Raw genomic sequence first — 18,605 nt, forward strand, 5'->3', positions numbered from 1 at the left:
TGTTTTTCTATTTATTTTATATTTGGTCTGACCTGAATTAGGTCATAGATTATTATTGTAATTACTTAACATTTTAAACCTTTATTAATTTCCTTTCCATTTCTGTGCATCAGAATGCAAGCATAGATATAATTTAAGTATCTTAGCAGAACACTGGGTTTTATAATCATGCATATTTTACTTGAATCTCAGCCTGACTTCAGAATTTATTTATGAATGGAGCTTGCATTATTCTTATTTTAATAAATGGAATCAAGTAGTACCAATGGCTAGCTAATCAGAGCATCGTACTATGCCAATTTTTTTTAAAACAGTACAATAGGAATCTGTCATTTCCCTTAATATTTGAACCAAGGTTTCTGCTGTATTCTAATTCCAGAGTTTAACAGCTGACAACAATCTGGATAATGTTGTTAAATGGATATTACAAAATTATCATATCTATTTTTTGTTTTCATTTCTACACAGTTTTGAAACCTCTTAAATATTAGCACATGCAAACATAGCCCATATAAAACTATGAATTATTACCCAATGTTATTGTTTTAATGAAATTCCAAATAGAAAAAATGAAAATATATTTTAATATCAACCTAATAATTCAGATTATATATTGCACTATAAGCTCTGTAAGTTATTTCTGATAGAAAAAGAAAAATGTAATATTTAGCTCCTCAAACTAATATGAGGGTATGTTTACATAGTACTTTGTCCCAGGCCAAAATGTAATTCAGTTTTTTAAATGTTAAAAGCATCTGTTGTGCTATTCTTTTGATAGGCATTAATTAAAGCATGTTTGTTTTAATACTGTGGTAAATCCACAGAACTAAGTGCATTTGATATCTACTAGTGAATGTATACTTACTAACTATAATTCTTTGTTTTCTACTGAGGCTACAATTGTTCTGGGAATTTTAGAAATATATTCATTAGACAATAGAATAATAGACAACAATAATACATAGCTTTTAAAAAGTTAAATTAAATCTTGTTGTTTCTGATATTCTCTACCAATTAATAGGATGACAAGACAAGTATTAGGAATAAACAAGATACAATAGTCAGGTTGCTTTGATATTTGTGTGAAGAATAAATTTAACTCAAAATCTCTTGGCAAACCTTGCTTCACCCACATAATCTGGAGAACATCCCTATGCAAGCCTTGTCTAAGCCTCTGAGAAGACTGCTGCCCTCCTGCTCACGTCCGCCAGAATCTGATCTGACTTTCATACTTAATCTGATCTAATCCTGTCCAGCATTAACTTCATCTGTGCAATGAAACCCAGAGTATCCATTCTAATATTTGGTGAGGAAGGCATTTACTAAATTACTTGCTGAAATCATATGGTGTTGTTTAGCTCCTTATTTTAATCAGATGATGCATCTCTGAGGCACATTATCAGCGATTAGTTAGAAACCCATGTCTGTCCTTTTTGGGAACAAAGAAGTTTTGCTGAAAGGCTATGCATTGGGAAAAGAAAGCCTGTTTCATTCATTGGTTAGTCATAAAAGGAGAAAATAAAGGACAAAGAAAAGCATTATACAGAACTAGAAATATTTTATTAAAAGAAGCATTTTCAAAACCACGTCTATAGCTTATGAATTTAATTCACTATTTTAAAGGATACAATAGTTAGTTTCTTCCTTAAACTATTCAGTTACTACAGTCATTTAGAATATTTTTATAAAGAACATCTGCATTAAAATGTATATTTATTCTTCTTATCTTATATGCCAATTGCTTTTCAGAAGTCAATAGCCAAAATCTCGTGGACTGTCAGAGACTGGCATCCAAGAGGCTACACAATATTGCTGTTAAAATGTATTTTCAAAACATACTTCAACTGAAATCATTGGGGACTTTATACAATTAGATAAGCCACCAAAAATAAACATTATTTTATATCAACAACCAAATTTACTTAGATACATAAAAAGCATTCTGTAACTTGTCAATCAATCAATGGTAAATATGTTTTTATCCGATTTATTTTTATTGCAATTGATTTACTATTAATTTTAACATCTGAGTATCACTAAGGAAATGCCTGTTGTTATATTCGTGAGCAGCTTTAAAAAATGGAGAGAAAATTCCCAAAGATTTAATGGGGAATACAGAATATATATCCTCTTATATCAATAGTCAGATCTTTCCTAAGAAGTAAGCTAATTGAGCTGTTTGTGTTGATAAACTCCCTTTTCTCCAGACTGTTCCTCACTGAGCCATAATTATTTGCAATTTGCCTAAGTCGTCCATTTACTGATACATCAAGCATGAAACAGAGGCAATTCCAGAAAATGGAAATGCTTCTCAAAATCAATCTTTGGGAAATAATGTGGTAGAAGTTACTATGTGATAGAAGACTACCTTAGAACTGTCACATGGAGATGAATATTAATTTGTTGAGGTTAAGATGGCTTTGTGCTTCATTTGTTGACTTTGCTTAGCCATCAGCAAGCAGCACAGTACAATTACTTCAGCAAAGCTATTTTTTTTCCTCACATGAATTTTATGATTTTTATGTACTTACCAGTCAGCACACATAACAATGTCAAAATGTCCTTCCAGTTGAGAGACATCTGTCTCATTATCCCATCGTAAAATGCTAGAAAGAAAGAAAATATTTTTAAAACTGGACTTATACGTTTTATCTTTTTCATTCCTAAAAAAAGGTGCATTTAGTATGTTGACCAAGAGTCAAAATAATTGATTTATTAAAAGTACATAACATGATCATAAAGAGTGCATATAGTCCTATAAATTAGTGACATCCACTATAAATATAGTTTTATGTGAACAGCTGGTTAAAGAATTCCTGTAAGTAAAGTGAAATATATAGGAAGTCTAAAGTTTTGCCCCTTAGTAATTAAATTGGTATACAGTAAATTGCAGAATTTCTTATTGAATTGCAGTATACATTTACAAACCAAAATATTGTTTTCTTGTTTCTCTGCTTTTTGTGATAACTGTTCACTGACTTTATTATTGATAAAGCCAGTGTTTTCTTTAGATTTATGTTCATGTTTAATTCTAATATCTGGAATATAAAAAAGAGTTTAAATTTCATTGCCAAAACAAAATTATGAGTTACCGGAATGAGAGGTTATTTCTTTAAAAATAATATTTACAGTATATGCATATTGTTTAAAAGTGCTTTTGTTACAAAATTTATTGTGTTGTGGGTTTTTTGTGTTTTGTGATCAAAAGAATACATGTTTCATTTGCAATTATTGATAAAAAAGCTAAGAAAAGCTAGAAAAAAAGGGGAATGATATAGCCAGTCTGATACATATTTATTTCTGTTTTAGGACTTTTTATTCACTGCTGACAACCGTTTCTGGTTAAGATAATCTGCAGCAGTAGTTTATATGATTCATGTTTATGGTTTATTCATAATATTTTCTTTGTGAAAGATGTTTTTTATTGTTCAACAATATGTCTTATGTACATAGAAAATTATTAGCATGTTTGAAAAAAATCATTGTTGATGTACAACATCATGGGGGAAGGTTGTGTAGAATAACAGACTAACAAAATAATAATGCAGAACTCACTCACTAATTTACCCTCCTGGAATGTATTGTGCCATTCCAAGGGGGGAAAACAGTAGGTTAATTTAATCACCGCACAACCCCAAGTACATACATGCATACATATACAGACCCATACATTCACACCCATTTAAACTATAAAGCGGGTACACATTTTCGAAACCTAGGTGGCTTTGCAAACTGGCACTTTCAGGACTCAGCAGGCATCCACTAGTGGAAAGTGACAAAGGAGAGTTCTCACTCTCAGCTGCTGACTGCCTGCTGGCTACTGGCGGCTTTTTCAACCCTGTTTCCGTGGAAACTTAGGTTACAACAGTGAAAATTAGGTAAAGGTAAGTTGGTGGGGTTGCTAGTTTTCATTTGATTTTGATTTTTTTTAAAATAAAAACAACAACCCTGAAGCTGCAACAGCAGCTAGTGGTTGAGTTGCTAGTTTTAAAGGCCATCACTAGTCTGTCATTCCACTGAAAGGCAATCCATGAAGACAAATAAGAACTGCAAAGTTTATGATTATTATTTTTTTCTAAATCCTTTTTATCAGCTCTACATATATTGAAGATGACTGTCCAGCATTAACCACTGCACTTTAAAGGCTTCTGGATTCTTAACCTTCTTCTTGCATTATATATTTCATTAGATTTTTTTTAATTTCAAAAGAACCATACTCTAAAATATACTTTCTAATAAAATAAAATGTTATATTACTCTTTGGGCTATTCCAGTACACACACACACCATAAAAGCTAAGTAACTGACTCAATTACATTACATGCCTCTCTCCAAATTTTGAACAAATATCTGTGATTCATTTTCAATTACACAATTTTTAAACCAGAAGAGAGATCATTTTTTAGATTTGAGTAATGGAACCAACCTTTGAAGGGGATAGGAAGAAGTAACACCTGCTTACTTCTGCCACCTTCTGATATTTTGCCTCAGCCATTTTAACTGGGAAAGTAGCAAAAACTCTCTTGCACAGGATATATATATATATATATATATATATATATATATATATATATATATATATATATATATATATATATATATATATATATATATATATATATATATATATATATATATATATATATATATATATATATATATATATATATATATATATATATATATATATATATATATATATTTAATAGATTTCCTGGAGTAAGCTCAGTTATTTTTTCAGGTAGTATAAAAATTATCAGAGTCAATTCAAGATCCTTAAGACACATTCAAATGTGAGAAAGAGCACACTTTACTGCTTCTATTCTAGAAGGTCTAGCTGCAGATACAATATTCCATCTTTGAAAACTTTTCAAATACCTTTTTTTAATAATCCATGTTAACTTTCCTTATGTAAGGGCAATAAACCATAGCTCTTTAGTGCAGGACATGCAAAAGGTTCTCACTTTCAATTCCAGTTAAGGATAAGAAAATTAAAGGCAAAAAAGGGGCAGGTGATCTCTGCTGAAGATAAGAAAATCGCTGCCTGCACTGCAGACAACAGTGCAGCTTAGGACACTTCTTTATACAAAGTCAAATAATTGATCCTCCTGATATATTTGATTTGGTGCAAACTATACTGAATGGAAGCACCTCTCCACAATTTCAGACATGTTTTGGCCAGCTCTATAAATTTTTCCATATTAAGGTAAATGGACAAATAACACCACCTCTTTTCCAATTTTTTAATGGAATCCAATCATTGATTTAAATAAACCAAACAAGGACACATTACTATGACAGGTTAAAGGGCAGAAAGGAATGGCTTATTATCTTGAAATCCTATTTTCTCCCAGTAGTATAATTCAAACCACAATGCATGGTAATTATCATTTGTGAATCTACATTTGAAAGGCAGTAAAAAGTATGAGAAGACCTTTTCCCTCATCAGCCCAGGAAGCAAATCAACATCATTCCAAAAATCTATACAAAGGAAACACAATATATGTAGATGCTCAACATGTGGCCATATAATTCAGCCTCAGCATCTACCTAAATACATAATGGAGAGTTTAGTGATAGTATATGTAGGATAAAAGCAACTGTATGGCATTAATAAGAAAAGTGAAGTTTAAGAGTAAGCATGCATTATATATAGTTATCACAATTCTATATTAGTCAGTCAGCTACCGTATTTTCTGGAGTATAAGAAACACCTTTTTCCCTCAAAGAAGAGGGTGAAAATCTGGGTGTATCTTATACACTGAATACAGCATTTTTGGCCTCCCAAAAACCCACCCCTTTGCAAAAATGACCGTGCATAGCCTTTAGGAAGCTTCCAGAGTGCTCCTGGGGGTTGGGGAGGGCAAAAATGAGTGAAAGACAGGCTTTTTGTCCCCAGGAGCACTCTATAAGCCTCTTAAAGGCTATGCATACCCCCCCCTTTTTTTTTTACAACAAATGGGCCCGTTTTTGCAAAAAGCAGTCCATTTTTAGGAGGTCTGCAGAGGGCAAAAACTTTTTTTTAATTTGCCTCTTCAAAATCTTGATGAATCTTATATTCTGGCGTGTCTTATACTCCAAAAATTATGGTATCTTATCCAGAACTTAACTTATCCAGAGGATTTAGGAAATAGGTATAAATAGGAATAAAATAAAGAGAGCCAGTTTGGTCTAGTGATTAAGGCACCAGGATAGAAACTGCAAGATTGTGAGTTTTATTCCTGACATGGGCATGATAGCCAGCTGACTTTGGCTCTGTCACTTTCTCTCAGCTCACCTCACAGGGTTGTTGTGAAGAAAATAGGAGTAGTAGTATCATATGTGTTCACCACCTTCGGCTATGTATAAAAATAATAAAGGTAGAAAATCAGTAAGTTAAGTAAGTAAGTAAGTAAATAGCAATAGCAGTTAGACTTGTATACCGCTTCATAGGGCTTTCAGTCCTCTCTAAGTGGTTTACAGAGTCAGCATATTGCCCCACAGTCTGGGTCCTCATTTTACCCACCTCGGAAGGATGGAAGGCTGGAAGGAAACCTTGAGCCAATGAGATTTGAATCGCCGAACTGCAGCTAGCAGTCAGCTGAAGTGGCTGCAGTACTGCACTCTACCCACTGCGCCACCTCAACAAGTAAGTTGTTGACTAAATCCCCAAACGCAGGTAAGCTCCAGTTTACAGTACATTGTGAATAAAATATGGGAATATTGCACCTTGATATCACACATCTTCCTTTGGCAGCTGGAATGGCAGGCTAAAAATATCTAACTCATGTTCTTTATAGCAACATGGCAAAAACACATATTAACTTCAGAGAGTACTCCCTTTTGACTGATCTTGACCAATGTGATCAGGGATATTATATTCCCCAACTGATAAATTCCAAAATATGTAGACAACGGAAACTATAAATAAGTGCACACCAATGAAAGAATGGAAGCCTTGCTAAAAACAATATATGAAAAAGTATTTAAGTGGGAAACCATTTTTTCATCAGTGATTTTCAATGAGAATCTAATCTCAGGTACTGTTTGTTGCAGGTGCAAGGCAAGAGTGAAATAAATTATTTCAATCTTGAACATTTTTTGCAATATCTGTTTACAAGGACACAAAAGAGTTGGTAGTCTTTTCAATCACTTAAAAAAATAAAAATGCAAACAGATAAATATTACATGGTGGCGCAGCGGTTAGAATGCAATACTGCAGTCTAACTCACTGTTCACTCCAGACGTTCAATCCTGACCCGTTCAGGATTGACTCAGCCTTTCACCTTTCTGAGGTGGGTAAAATGAGGATCCAGATTGTTGGGGGCAATATGCTGACTCTGTAAACTGCTTAGAGAGGGCTGTAAAGCACTATGAAGCGGTATATATGTCTAAATGCTCTTGCTGTTGCTATCACTACAGTTTAATTAATGTTTATTACACTACAAAATATATTTATGCATAGAGATATTTTTTAAAATACCAGTATTATTCATTAACATTCCTGTTCGAATGAGTGAGTGAGTGAATGGTACCATAGAAGGCTCATTCAGGAATCTAGAAAGACTAGGTTCTACAACTGAGAAGTGCCTTCCCAATAATTATGGTACTCAGGTAATCTGTGAAGATGTGGTAAATGGTCAAAGCAGATGCCCATCTTTCTATTGTTTCAGATAAAGATAATGAAAAGCAATGTTATGCTTTGGAGAGAAAATTACATTTAAATCTGTGATCAAACTTAACAGCAGTTATACTGTATGCAATTCTCTTACCGGCTACCCTATAATGAATACTCATTTTTTCTCCTCCCAGCGTAGGACGTAGCTTTCCAATGAATTTCAGAGAACAAGTAGCTGCCATTCCCCCACAGACTATCATGTACTGTTAATCCAGGGATTGGGGGAGGCGGGAAAAGGAGGAGAGAGAATTATCAGTTGGCAGTCTCTAAATAGAGCTTTTTTTCCTGTGCAGTTGAATGGGCAGCTAAATCGAGAATCAAGTACACAGGAAAAAGTTGCTACATCTGTTGTCAGTCCCTTCTATCACTAAGATCAAATGTTTATAACACTCTATTAGTACCCTTTTCCTTGCCCAAATCATTCTATTTCTCATTTTTAGCTCTGCTAAAAGTTAGAAAATTCAGATATTTAGCTTGGCAATTAACAAGGAAAGATCAGGAAAAAATGAGATATTTTATCACTGTAGTTGTTTGTTATAATTTAATAAAATCAAATGGAATCAGAGTAATTTAATTCAACTTAATTCAATCCTTGAACAATTGTATTTATTAAAATTATAGTTGTATTCTCTCACTTGTGCATATATTAATATCATACACTACCACTTTGCTTAAGCAAAGCAATATATGAATTATAAATAATTCATATATTGTTAGAGATAAATAAATGATCAATATTATCAAACTAATGCCTGTCAAAACAATATTTTTTGGGGGTGGATACAATGCTCAGATAAAGATTCTCATCTTTGAGAATCTTGAGAACAAACCTAAGCACAAAGACCAGATGTTTGTCTTTGGAATTAACTCTGCCCACTGTCCAATTGGGATTTATCAGTATTTTAGATAACAGATTTGCCCAGTTCTAGGCAAAAGGATTATAAGAATTGATCCTCAGATCTTTTGCAGACAAAGCTTGTATCTGCTGTTAAGAACCTTCCCTTATTTTTAATTTTGATACAATTAAGGACAGAAAATTGAATCTTATTTGTCATGAAAATATTGCTTGTTTTTCCAAAATTGTTTAGAAATTAGAGACATTATTATTGAAAATCTTGATGTTAGCATCATCAAGAGATTGTAAATATTTCATTAGTAAAACTAAAAGGTTCCCCCCACCCCAAATAAATAGTTGTGCTGTACAATTATCATATGTAGCTTAGTTTATAAAGATAGCTTACTGTTTCTTCTGGCACTGTTATTAACACCTGTCTCATGGCCAAGGGTAGTGGAAAAATCTTCAGATACTTAGATTATTGTGCTTTTGTTGACTGTTCCCAGAAATGATACGTTAGGCATCATGGATCATCTTTAAGTGCTGGAAATCCCACATGGATGATAAATTTCTAATTTAGTTGTGAAACTTAGCTCATTCCTTGAAAATTTACAGTAAATGTTTTGGGTAAAACTGACACAAGACTAGCTAAGAAACTATAAACATACCCTCCATATTTTCATCAGTGAAGACCAATGTATGGCCAATAAGGAATAAAACCCTTACAGATTTATTTATTTGTTTTAGATTTAAACTAGGAAATTATTTATTTCTAAATAAATAAGAGAGCCATAATAGGAGCCCTAGTGGCGCAGTGGTTAGAATGTAGTATTGCAGGCTAATTTTGCTGACTGCCAGTTCGATTCTCATCAGGCTCAAGGTTGACTCAGCCTTCCATCCTTCCAAGGTCGGTAAAACAAGGATCCAGATTGTTGGGGGCAATATGCTGACTCTGTAAGATACAGCTATAAAGCACTCTGAAACGGTATGTAAGTCTAAGTGATATTGCTATTGCTATAATCAAAATTTACATAATAGAATTCCTATAATTAGCATAGAAATTTAATGAATATTTTTAATTTTTGTAGATTTTTAGAAAAGTAATTACTTGCTACTACCTATGTTAATGTAATATCCTGGTTGAGACTTAGGAAAACTGTAATTGAAGAAAGGGTGTAAATTGATGACATGAAATTAGAAAGAAGAGCTGAAATTTCAAGAAAACTGAAATAAAACTCAACAGATAAAATTCAGTAAGTATCAAACTATTGACAAAAGACTTTCATCAGCACCATTAACCATGTCTTCCTACAGATATGGAACTTGTGGCAGTTTGTGGTATCTTCTCTTTTTCTTCTGCTGTTTTTCTCATCATATTCCAATTTATAGTGTTTTTAATTATATGAAAAAATGGTAGTCAATCTGTCTAATTTGCTCCACATTCAAAATCAATCAGACTGGCCTTACACATCTGATACTCTCTGTTCCTCAGGAAGGGGAAATAATGGTAACCAGTAATTTACTGAAAACCTGCCAGAGCTTCTACTTCAGAAGGTAAACATAACAACCTATTCCCCAAACAAAACTCCATTCATGCCTCTTGAACAGAGGTGTAACATGTCTCTTTGATATACTATTGTGTATAGCAATAATTCAAAATATAACTAAAGCCTAGGTCTTACTAGAAATATTTATCAAATTATATAACTTTGATTAAGGAATTTGCAGACAAGGATTATTCAGTGCTCCAAAAATCATATTTAAATTCTTATGGTTGCAGATGAATTCTATTAATTTTAGCAAAATTCACAACAACCTATAGATATCAGTAGAAAAGAAACAAGGAACACCAGGAAATGTTAAAGAATACAGTAGGTTACAAAAATCCTATTTATATTAAAAGTTTTAAATGTGAATGTACGGTTCATAAAAATAACTAGTATGACCTATATTGAAATGCAACATCATGTATTTTTCTGTAATGAAATTATTTCATGCATAAAAGCAGAAAATGCTATTGTACTCTGTGTTAAACACTTGACATTTTCCAAAGCAGAAAATGCAACATTTCAGAAATCTAGATATGTTTATTAATTAGTGATTATTAACACCCAGTAAACAACATTATGCCTTGTAAAAACACAATCTTTCTTCACAGCATGGAGTTGAAATCTATTATTCACTGATTCTATATGCTGAAATACACTCAAATGATCACAAATGACCTTAAACATTAGATAAATGTAAATGAGGACATTGTTGAAAATGTGTTTTGATTGATATCTAAAAGACCAGGTTGGAAATCTTGACAAGAGATGGACCTACATATACTGCATGGCAATTTGAAACCTACAGAATATATGGGTGCATAGCAATTTAAAAAGAGGCTTATTCACAATAAACTGAAACCTGAGATCTTCTTGGAAATGAAATTTTGAATATATGTTTGTGTGTTTGTGCATGTGTGTTTTAAAGTATATATAATCCCACACTGTATATTCTAAGCACACAAACATATACATATTTTATATTTGGCAATAATGGCAAGAATAAATTAATAAATAAATGACCATACAAATCTCAAAATATAAAATTATTGACTTAGCAACAAAATTTTAATAAATATTGATTGCAGGTAGCAATGATTACTGCAATGTGAATGCAAATCTATTTTTCCCCATTTTTCTTCAACATTTACAGCCTCTGGTTTGAAAGTGAAATATTAGGCAGATCTCTATAAAAAAGGATTCAACTGCAGTGGATTATCAAATTTAGAATTATTGAAATCCACTAACTTAAATCCTATTCTTTTTAGTCATTCATAACTATGAATTAATCTTGGGGCAATCCATCATCTTTTGATTATTCCATGTTCAACACAAGCACACATATGTCTATTCAAAAATAATCTTAGAAGCTTTGAGTGCAATATCCTTATTACCAAGTAATTGTATTGGAAAAAATTGCATGCGGGGAGAAAAACAGACCAACAAGAGAACTTTGAGAAATGAGAACATGAAGTAATACTACAGATATGGAGTATGTGGTCAATCATTATCAGAAAACTGTTTGCTTCTTAACCTCTTTCCAATGATGCTAGTCCTTTGCTCAACTTTATCTAGAAACAGATACAAATTAATCTGAAATGAACTGGGCTATTGTTTCTTGATAACTACACGGGGTTAGTTTAGGAAGCGATTATTCATTGTTTAATTTCATCAAGGCATACCTAATAAATAGCATTAAGAACATAGGGACATCTGGATCAGAATAATGGCCTAGAGGCCAGGATCACATTAGCCAATATCCTTGTGGAATCATTTAGAGGTAGGAAAATAAAAACCAAGGAAACTGCTTTATATCATTGATTTAACTAAAAAATAATGTCTACAGGAATTGGCAGCAGTTTTCTAGATTATGGATAATTTCTTTTTCAGATTTATCTTGAAAGGTTTGGGATTGACTTTGGGATGCAATGCATGGATTAAGCAATCCCTGAGGTATGCTTGTTTCTGCATGGGGTACAGTTAAACAGAGACATATTCTTTCCAAAGTTCAAACATAATTTGTATTCAGTTACTGGATAGATACGTAAAATATTAATATATAAACAAAGTTCATAATTGTTCCTTAACAATAATAGTTCCTTATATGTATACAAATGTTTTATGTAGCTGACATAATTCACACCTTGCAAAACATACACAAAGTAAAGCAAATGTTTTTATAAGTTCACTTTTCAGAACTTTTAAAAAATCATATAGATGCACCCAGATATGCATAGTCAATATATATTACACTATTAATTTATAATTTTTGCTTGATAAATCTGATTTTGAATGGGGATCAAGCAGGTTTTCAAGCAAGCTAGCATTTGATTTCATTTTAAGAGTAGTAATATAAAATAATGGTTGTGAAGAATATGAAACATCTTACCTGCTTGAGATGGCTTTAGCTCTGAACACTCCAGCTTTTTTATTTCTTGTGATGATATCACATACATCTATAACGTAAGTTAAGAATTATCTGTAAATATGTTCTGATCAAGTAAGCCTTTTCAACATGAAAGGACTCTTGAAAATTGTAATTAATGATATGTATATGTACATGTCTACTGTGTCACCCTTCACTCATGTACATATATACATAGAAAAATCTTAAGGAAATCTTGTTGAACTTTACTTCATTTATTTACTGATTGGAATTGGAATTGGAATTGATTGGAATTGATTTTATTTGTAGGCCGCCCTTTTCCCTGAGGGGACTCAGGGCGGCTCACAGAAACCAGGGAGAGGGGAATACAATACAATACAGTACTAAGACGACAACACATAATAAAATAATACGCAACATGCATACAACATTCGGGCGGGGTAATGGTCCTTATCCCCAGGCCTGACGGGCGAGCCAGTTCTTCAAGGCTGTGCGGAAGGCCTGGACGGTGGTGAGGGTACGGATCTCTACGGGGAGTTCGTTCCAAAGGGTCGGGGCCGCTACTGAGAAGGCCCTCCTCCTTGTGGTTGCCAGCCGACATTGGCTGGCCGATGGGATGCGGAGGAGGCCCAACCTATGAGATCTTATAGGCCGTAGGGAGGTAATTGGCAGAAGGCGGTCTCTCAAGTATCCAGATCCACTGCCATGTAGGGCTTTATGGGTGGTCAATAGCACCTTGAAGCGCATCCGGAGATCGACAGGTAGCCAGCGCAGCTCGCGGAGGATAGGTGTAATGCGGGTGAATCGGGGTGCACCCGCGATCACTCGCGCGGCTGCGTTCTGTACAGTGTATGCATGCATTCCAATTTCCCAAAGGTACTGTAAGTGGTAGACCAAAGAAACAAAACCCAGCAACTTTGTTGAAATTAAGTAGGGATATGTGTAGTTCCTAGATGAAATAAAAGCAGGATAGAATTATTTATTCAAATGTAATAGTAATAAGAAATATGACACCAACATAGGAAGCCAGAATTGAGAAAACAGCAATTGCCACTTTTGCAAAAAAGAAAAAAAAAGCTGAAGAAACAGTGGACCACCTACTTAGCTGTCACAAACTGACTACAAACAATCACATGACAAAATAGCAACAATGGTGCACTGGAAGATTTGCAATAAATATCATTTGCCTAACAAATTTTATTGGCATTCACACAAGCATCTGCCACGTAATACCCCAAACTTAGCAATTGTTAATAAGAAAGACAAAACAGTCTGGATCGTAGACATGGCAGTACCTGTAGACAGCAGAATAGGGGGGGGGGGGGGGGAAAGAACTGGAGAAAATCGCAATATATAAATACTTGCCAATAGAAGAAAGCAAAAGAAAGCAAAGATAGTACCATAGTGATAGGTGCTTTGGATGCAATTCCATAAGATCTGGAGCACCATGTGAAGACTACTGGCATTGACAAAACCACTATAGGTCAATTGCAAAAGGCAGCTTTCCTTGGAATTGATCACGTCCTGTGATGAAATCTTTAATAACATCTCAGTATCCAAGGTTCTTGGAAAGGATTCCATAGATAGTTTAAAATATCAAATCCAGTCTAAATATCTGGCTGACTGCAACTAATCATAATCATTTAGATATGAGTTTTGCTAGAAAGCATTGTCTTAGATTTTATCTCATTTTTCACTTAAGGAGGAAGAAATGTTTCCTTTAAGTTGATGTATCCTTTACATAGTCAGAACTCATCCTTCCATCCACCCGGGGGTGCACTCGCTCATGGGCGTGCCATGCGTGCATACTTGATGCACTGCGCGTGCATGCACATTGCAATAAAAATTGTTATGCGCAAAGCAAAAAACAAGATGGCAGCGCCTATGGTGCTGTCCGGAGAACTGGTTCGGGGGCATGGCAGACTTGGCTCGCTGCTGGTTCTAATGACCCAGGCTGCCAAACCACTACCAGTTTGGCTGAACCGGTCCGAAACTGTAGGAACCCGCCACTGCCTCCATTCCACTCATCCTCCCGCAGCCAGCCAGAACTGATGAAGCTTCTTGGATGAGAAGTGAAATGACTTCTTCTTCCTCAAGGGAAAAGAAAAAAACACTCATCCTCCAGTTGCCTTTTTGAAAAAATACTTTTGAGACATCATTTCCATTTTTGTAAAATGATGTGTGCTTCAGTTTTTATTTCAGTGGGAAAAATACTTGTAAATTAATTTCTGATTTCAAATAGGCTACATTAAAGAGATCTGATATAGTGAGAAGAATTGTTTGCAATTGGTCTTATTTCTCAATTTAATGAATACATAAACTAGAAAAATATAGAAAATAGAAAAAAATAATGGAAACCAGATTTTAAATTGTGCTATACTGGGATGGAAGGCTGACTCAACCTTGAGTTTATTTTTGTTTATAAAACAATGTGCCCAGAGTCACATTAGTAAGATGATGGCTATATAAATTTAAAATTAATTAAATAAATGTAGCAGAATATGCATTCCACTGAAGGCACTGATAGACTATTCTGAATGGGTGCCATTCAGAAATGCCTTAATCATCTTCCTTTTGTGTAGGTTGCTCAAAAGCTTATTTATCCTGTCACCAATATAATTACCTTAACAAAAATTAAAAAGCTAGAATCGGACATAAGAATTAGGATTATTGTGTAACAACAGGTTTTAATGAAGTTTAAATATGCTGCACCATTCCTATTCTAAATAAATATACATAAAAATCTTTCTTGATGTATGGTTGTAAGCTGTAAACTGTAAGCTGATGCAATGAGGATGATTCAGCAATACATGTATCTCCTATTCAAGATTCTGATAGGGACCACACAAGTCATTTACCCTTTTAATAGCAGTTAGATTTATATGCCACTTCATAGGGCTTTCAGCCCTCTCTAAGCGGTTTACAGAGTCAGCATATTGCCCCCAACAATCCGGGTCCTCATTTTACCCACCTCGGAAGGATGGCAGGCTGAGTCAACCTTGAGCCGGTGAGATTTGAACAGCCGAACTGCAGAACTGCAATCAGCTGAAGTAGCCTGCAGTGCTGCATTTAACCACTGCGCCATCTCGGCTCTTTTTAAGACGTAACTATATATAGATGGCCATTAGAAAGCATTTCTCTCTCTCGTCATGTATCTCATTTCTCTCCTTGTGTCCATAGCTGAGTGGTAAGAGATTTATCTACCATGTCTGTATATATGTATATATAAACCACTATTAATTGTATAAAGGCTCTGTGTGCTGTGTTTTGCTCCTGGGTTTATCTCATAATAATAGTCACACTGCCAAAACTCCAACATCTAGCATGACAGTGGCTAACCTGGTGCCCTCAGATATTTGGATTACTGTTCCCAGGTGCTCCCTGGTGAGAGATTATGACTGCTGTAGCCCTAAACATAAGACCAGCACTCAGTTCTCTGTCTTTGCCTTGATAGTATGTATGTATGTACCTTGTTTTTCTGAAAATAAGCCCTCCCTGAAAATATTGCAACATAGCAGCAGCCATGAAGTGACCACATTCGCCTCCTCCTGCACCTCACAAATAGTAAGACCTCCCCAAAAATAAGGCCATATTTCAGGGGTCAAAAGAAAATAAGAACCCTGTCGTTCGTATGTATGTATGTATGTATGTATGTATGTATGTATGTATGTATGTATGTTTGTATGTAGTGTACGTACGGATGTACGCATGTACATATATATAAATCTTTAAAGCATCATTATTGTCTAAGCTGAGATGACCAAAAGTCACCCAGATGGAACATAGATATAAATTTCAATCTTTAATATGTTTACATAGAAATGAAGCTTATTTTTTTCTCAATATTTCTAGGCATTTGAATTTAAAATTACATGATCTGGCAATAAATGTGATTTTCAAACCTGAATAATTTGAGCTGAATTAGTCCAGAATTATCTGACAAAGAAGTAGCTATCTAAATCTAACAAACTTTGCAGATACACCAACTATTTCTAAAGTAGCAACAATATTTTGTGCAAGTCCAAAGAAACAAATCCATACTTATTGACTACTGTTAAATATTCAGTAGGCATGAATGACCATAAACATTAGCAGTTTATGTTGATTAGAATACTATTAGAAAAATGCTTGCATTTTGTTTCTTTGTTCACACATATTCATCAATAATGATTTATAAGACAACAATGATGAAGATGAAGATGACAGTATTAATGTTTACTTCGCCCTGTAGCTTAGATTTGTCTTTGAAAATATTTCATGGAATTCTGTAAAATAACATTATCTAAATCATGGGAGGGAGGGAGACTTAAATATTGTAACTGAACACATACGTACCTGTAAATTGAATACAGGCCTATGAAGCTCTCAAATTTAATTCTTGTAACACCTTTCAATAATTTCAATTTCAATAATGTTGATTTAGGTATAAGTTGCCTTAGGAATTTAGCCCTGTACCAGGTTACACACATACAAACATCCCACTGTTACTGAACACAAACCTAACTGTTACTGAACTATAAGTGACTTGCATTACTACAAAAATCCATATTCTCAACACACACAGCTTTAACCTAGATTTTTTTTTAGATTAGTCAAAATTCCATAGCTATATTTAATAGCTACATTTATATTATGGAATGATTTAATTGCACCCAAAATGTATCCCTTTTTTCCCCACAATTTCATGTGAAAAAATGTATATAAATACAGGAGAGTAAATAACATAGACAGCAGATGACCTTAAGGGATGTGTTAAATATTTTTAAAATATTCATATGTTCTATGAATGTGAAACTTTCAATGAAAGTTCACCCAACTTTTATTTTCTTAAACACACTGAGTAGCATAGAACCTTCACAATCAGATCAACATTTATTCTCATTTAAAAGATATAAATCTTATGTTCAGATTGATTACTAAATTTCATTTTGGCATCGTTCCTTTCTCTCGGCATATTTTATCTCAAACAATAAAACTCTTCAAAATATACCCATACAGACTCCTTATTTCTCTTATTAAAGATTACAAATAATGTTTTTCTGAAGTGCAGTTTCATTTGTTTGTATTGTAGTTTAAAAGATTTGGATGACCTAGGTACTATCTATGTAGAATAAGTGAAATACATTTGCAGTATGTCAGATAGCATTGCTCAGGAATATTAGCATTAAAATGACATGAACCAAAATGGCTTAAAACCTGAAATAGTTAATACAAATAGAGAGGGGTTTTTTTGTTCCATATATCGATCGATATTGATTTTGCATTTAGAGAGCACATGGTTTGACAACCCAATAGCAAATGAAATTACTACTCACACAAATGAACTGACAGTAAAACCGTCAATGACTGATGGGATGTGAATATGTGACTTCTCTCAAATGTAAAATTTCACAAAAATAAGAACCCTTTGATATCCCCCGTGAATAACACTAATAAGAGCAAAAATAATAAGTAGGATAATGACAATAATATAAAAATGGATGCTCAAACCCAAAGCACTATTCCAAGTCAATTTTCAATGACATTTCTCTGATGCAGTCGTTGGTTGCTGAATGTGTTCATCTTGCCTATTAAGAATAATTAACAGGCTTGCTCAGTGATTTCCTGGCTTCTTACTGCAATTCCCCCTCTTCCCGGATTGACACCATTTTAACTTTTCGAAAGGTATTTTTTTGATATGATGGTGTCAGGGATTACAGAGTTATAAAAAGGGAGACTGGCATATAATTTGGAGTTATTAAAAAGTTTAAAGAGCAAAAGTAAACTTTATTGTTAAACAAGAACAGCATTTTAATTTAATTGCTTTTTAATAGGGTATAAATTTAAACAATTTAGAATTAAAAGATGCAGGGTATTTATTTGGGGAGGTTATAGACAATTAATTTGTCACATATCACGGAAATAGTATTGAAAGGATGAATAGGATATATTTACAAAACTATTTTACTGGAAATGTATCTACATGATTTTTCATTTTAAGCAAATAATGCTTCACCACCACATGTATTCTATTTGGTGTTACACTGTTACATTTGTTGTCTTTTTAAAAAGCTCAGATAGGAAATCTGTCTTACATTACTTAAGTAAAATTACATAAAATTATTTAAGAGTGAATCTTAGTACCACGTACACGCATCAGATCACACCAAAGTATAACCCAATAAAACTGAAAGTAAAAAC

General features: G+C 33.7%; 1 protein-coding gene across 4 annotated transcripts in view; it reads right to left on the bottom strand.

Moving 5' to 3' along the window:
* CAMKMT (calmodulin-lysine N-methyltransferase) overlaps positions 1–18,605 on the bottom strand; it is a 341,744-nt gene that overhangs the window by 136,488 nt on the left and 186,651 nt on the right. For 3 of the 4 annotated variants that reach the window (XR_015696938.1, XM_014052933.2, XM_087717701.1), the window contains exons 7-8: positions 12,429–12,495; positions 2,532–2,606 (exon numbers count right to left, since the gene is read on the bottom strand). Coding sequence is in view for 3 of the 4 variants with exons in the window: in XM_014052933.2 (XP_013908408.2) it covers positions 2,532–2,606; positions 12,429–12,495 (142 nt within the window). In the remaining variant the exon portion in view is untranslated. The remainder of the gene's footprint in view (positions 1–2,531; positions 2,607–12,428; positions 12,496–18,605) is intronic. The other variant, XM_014052934.2, reaches the window with a different exon arrangement.

Source organism: Thamnophis sirtalis, unplaced genomic scaffold, assembly GCF_051295495.1.
Source record: "Thamnophis sirtalis isolate CommonGarterSnake01/CBP01778 unplaced genomic scaffold, rThaSir2_p1.2 scaffold_6, whole genome shotgun sequence".
Classification (NCBI taxonomy): domain Eukaryota; kingdom Metazoa; phylum Chordata; class Lepidosauria; order Squamata; family Natricidae; genus Thamnophis; species Thamnophis sirtalis.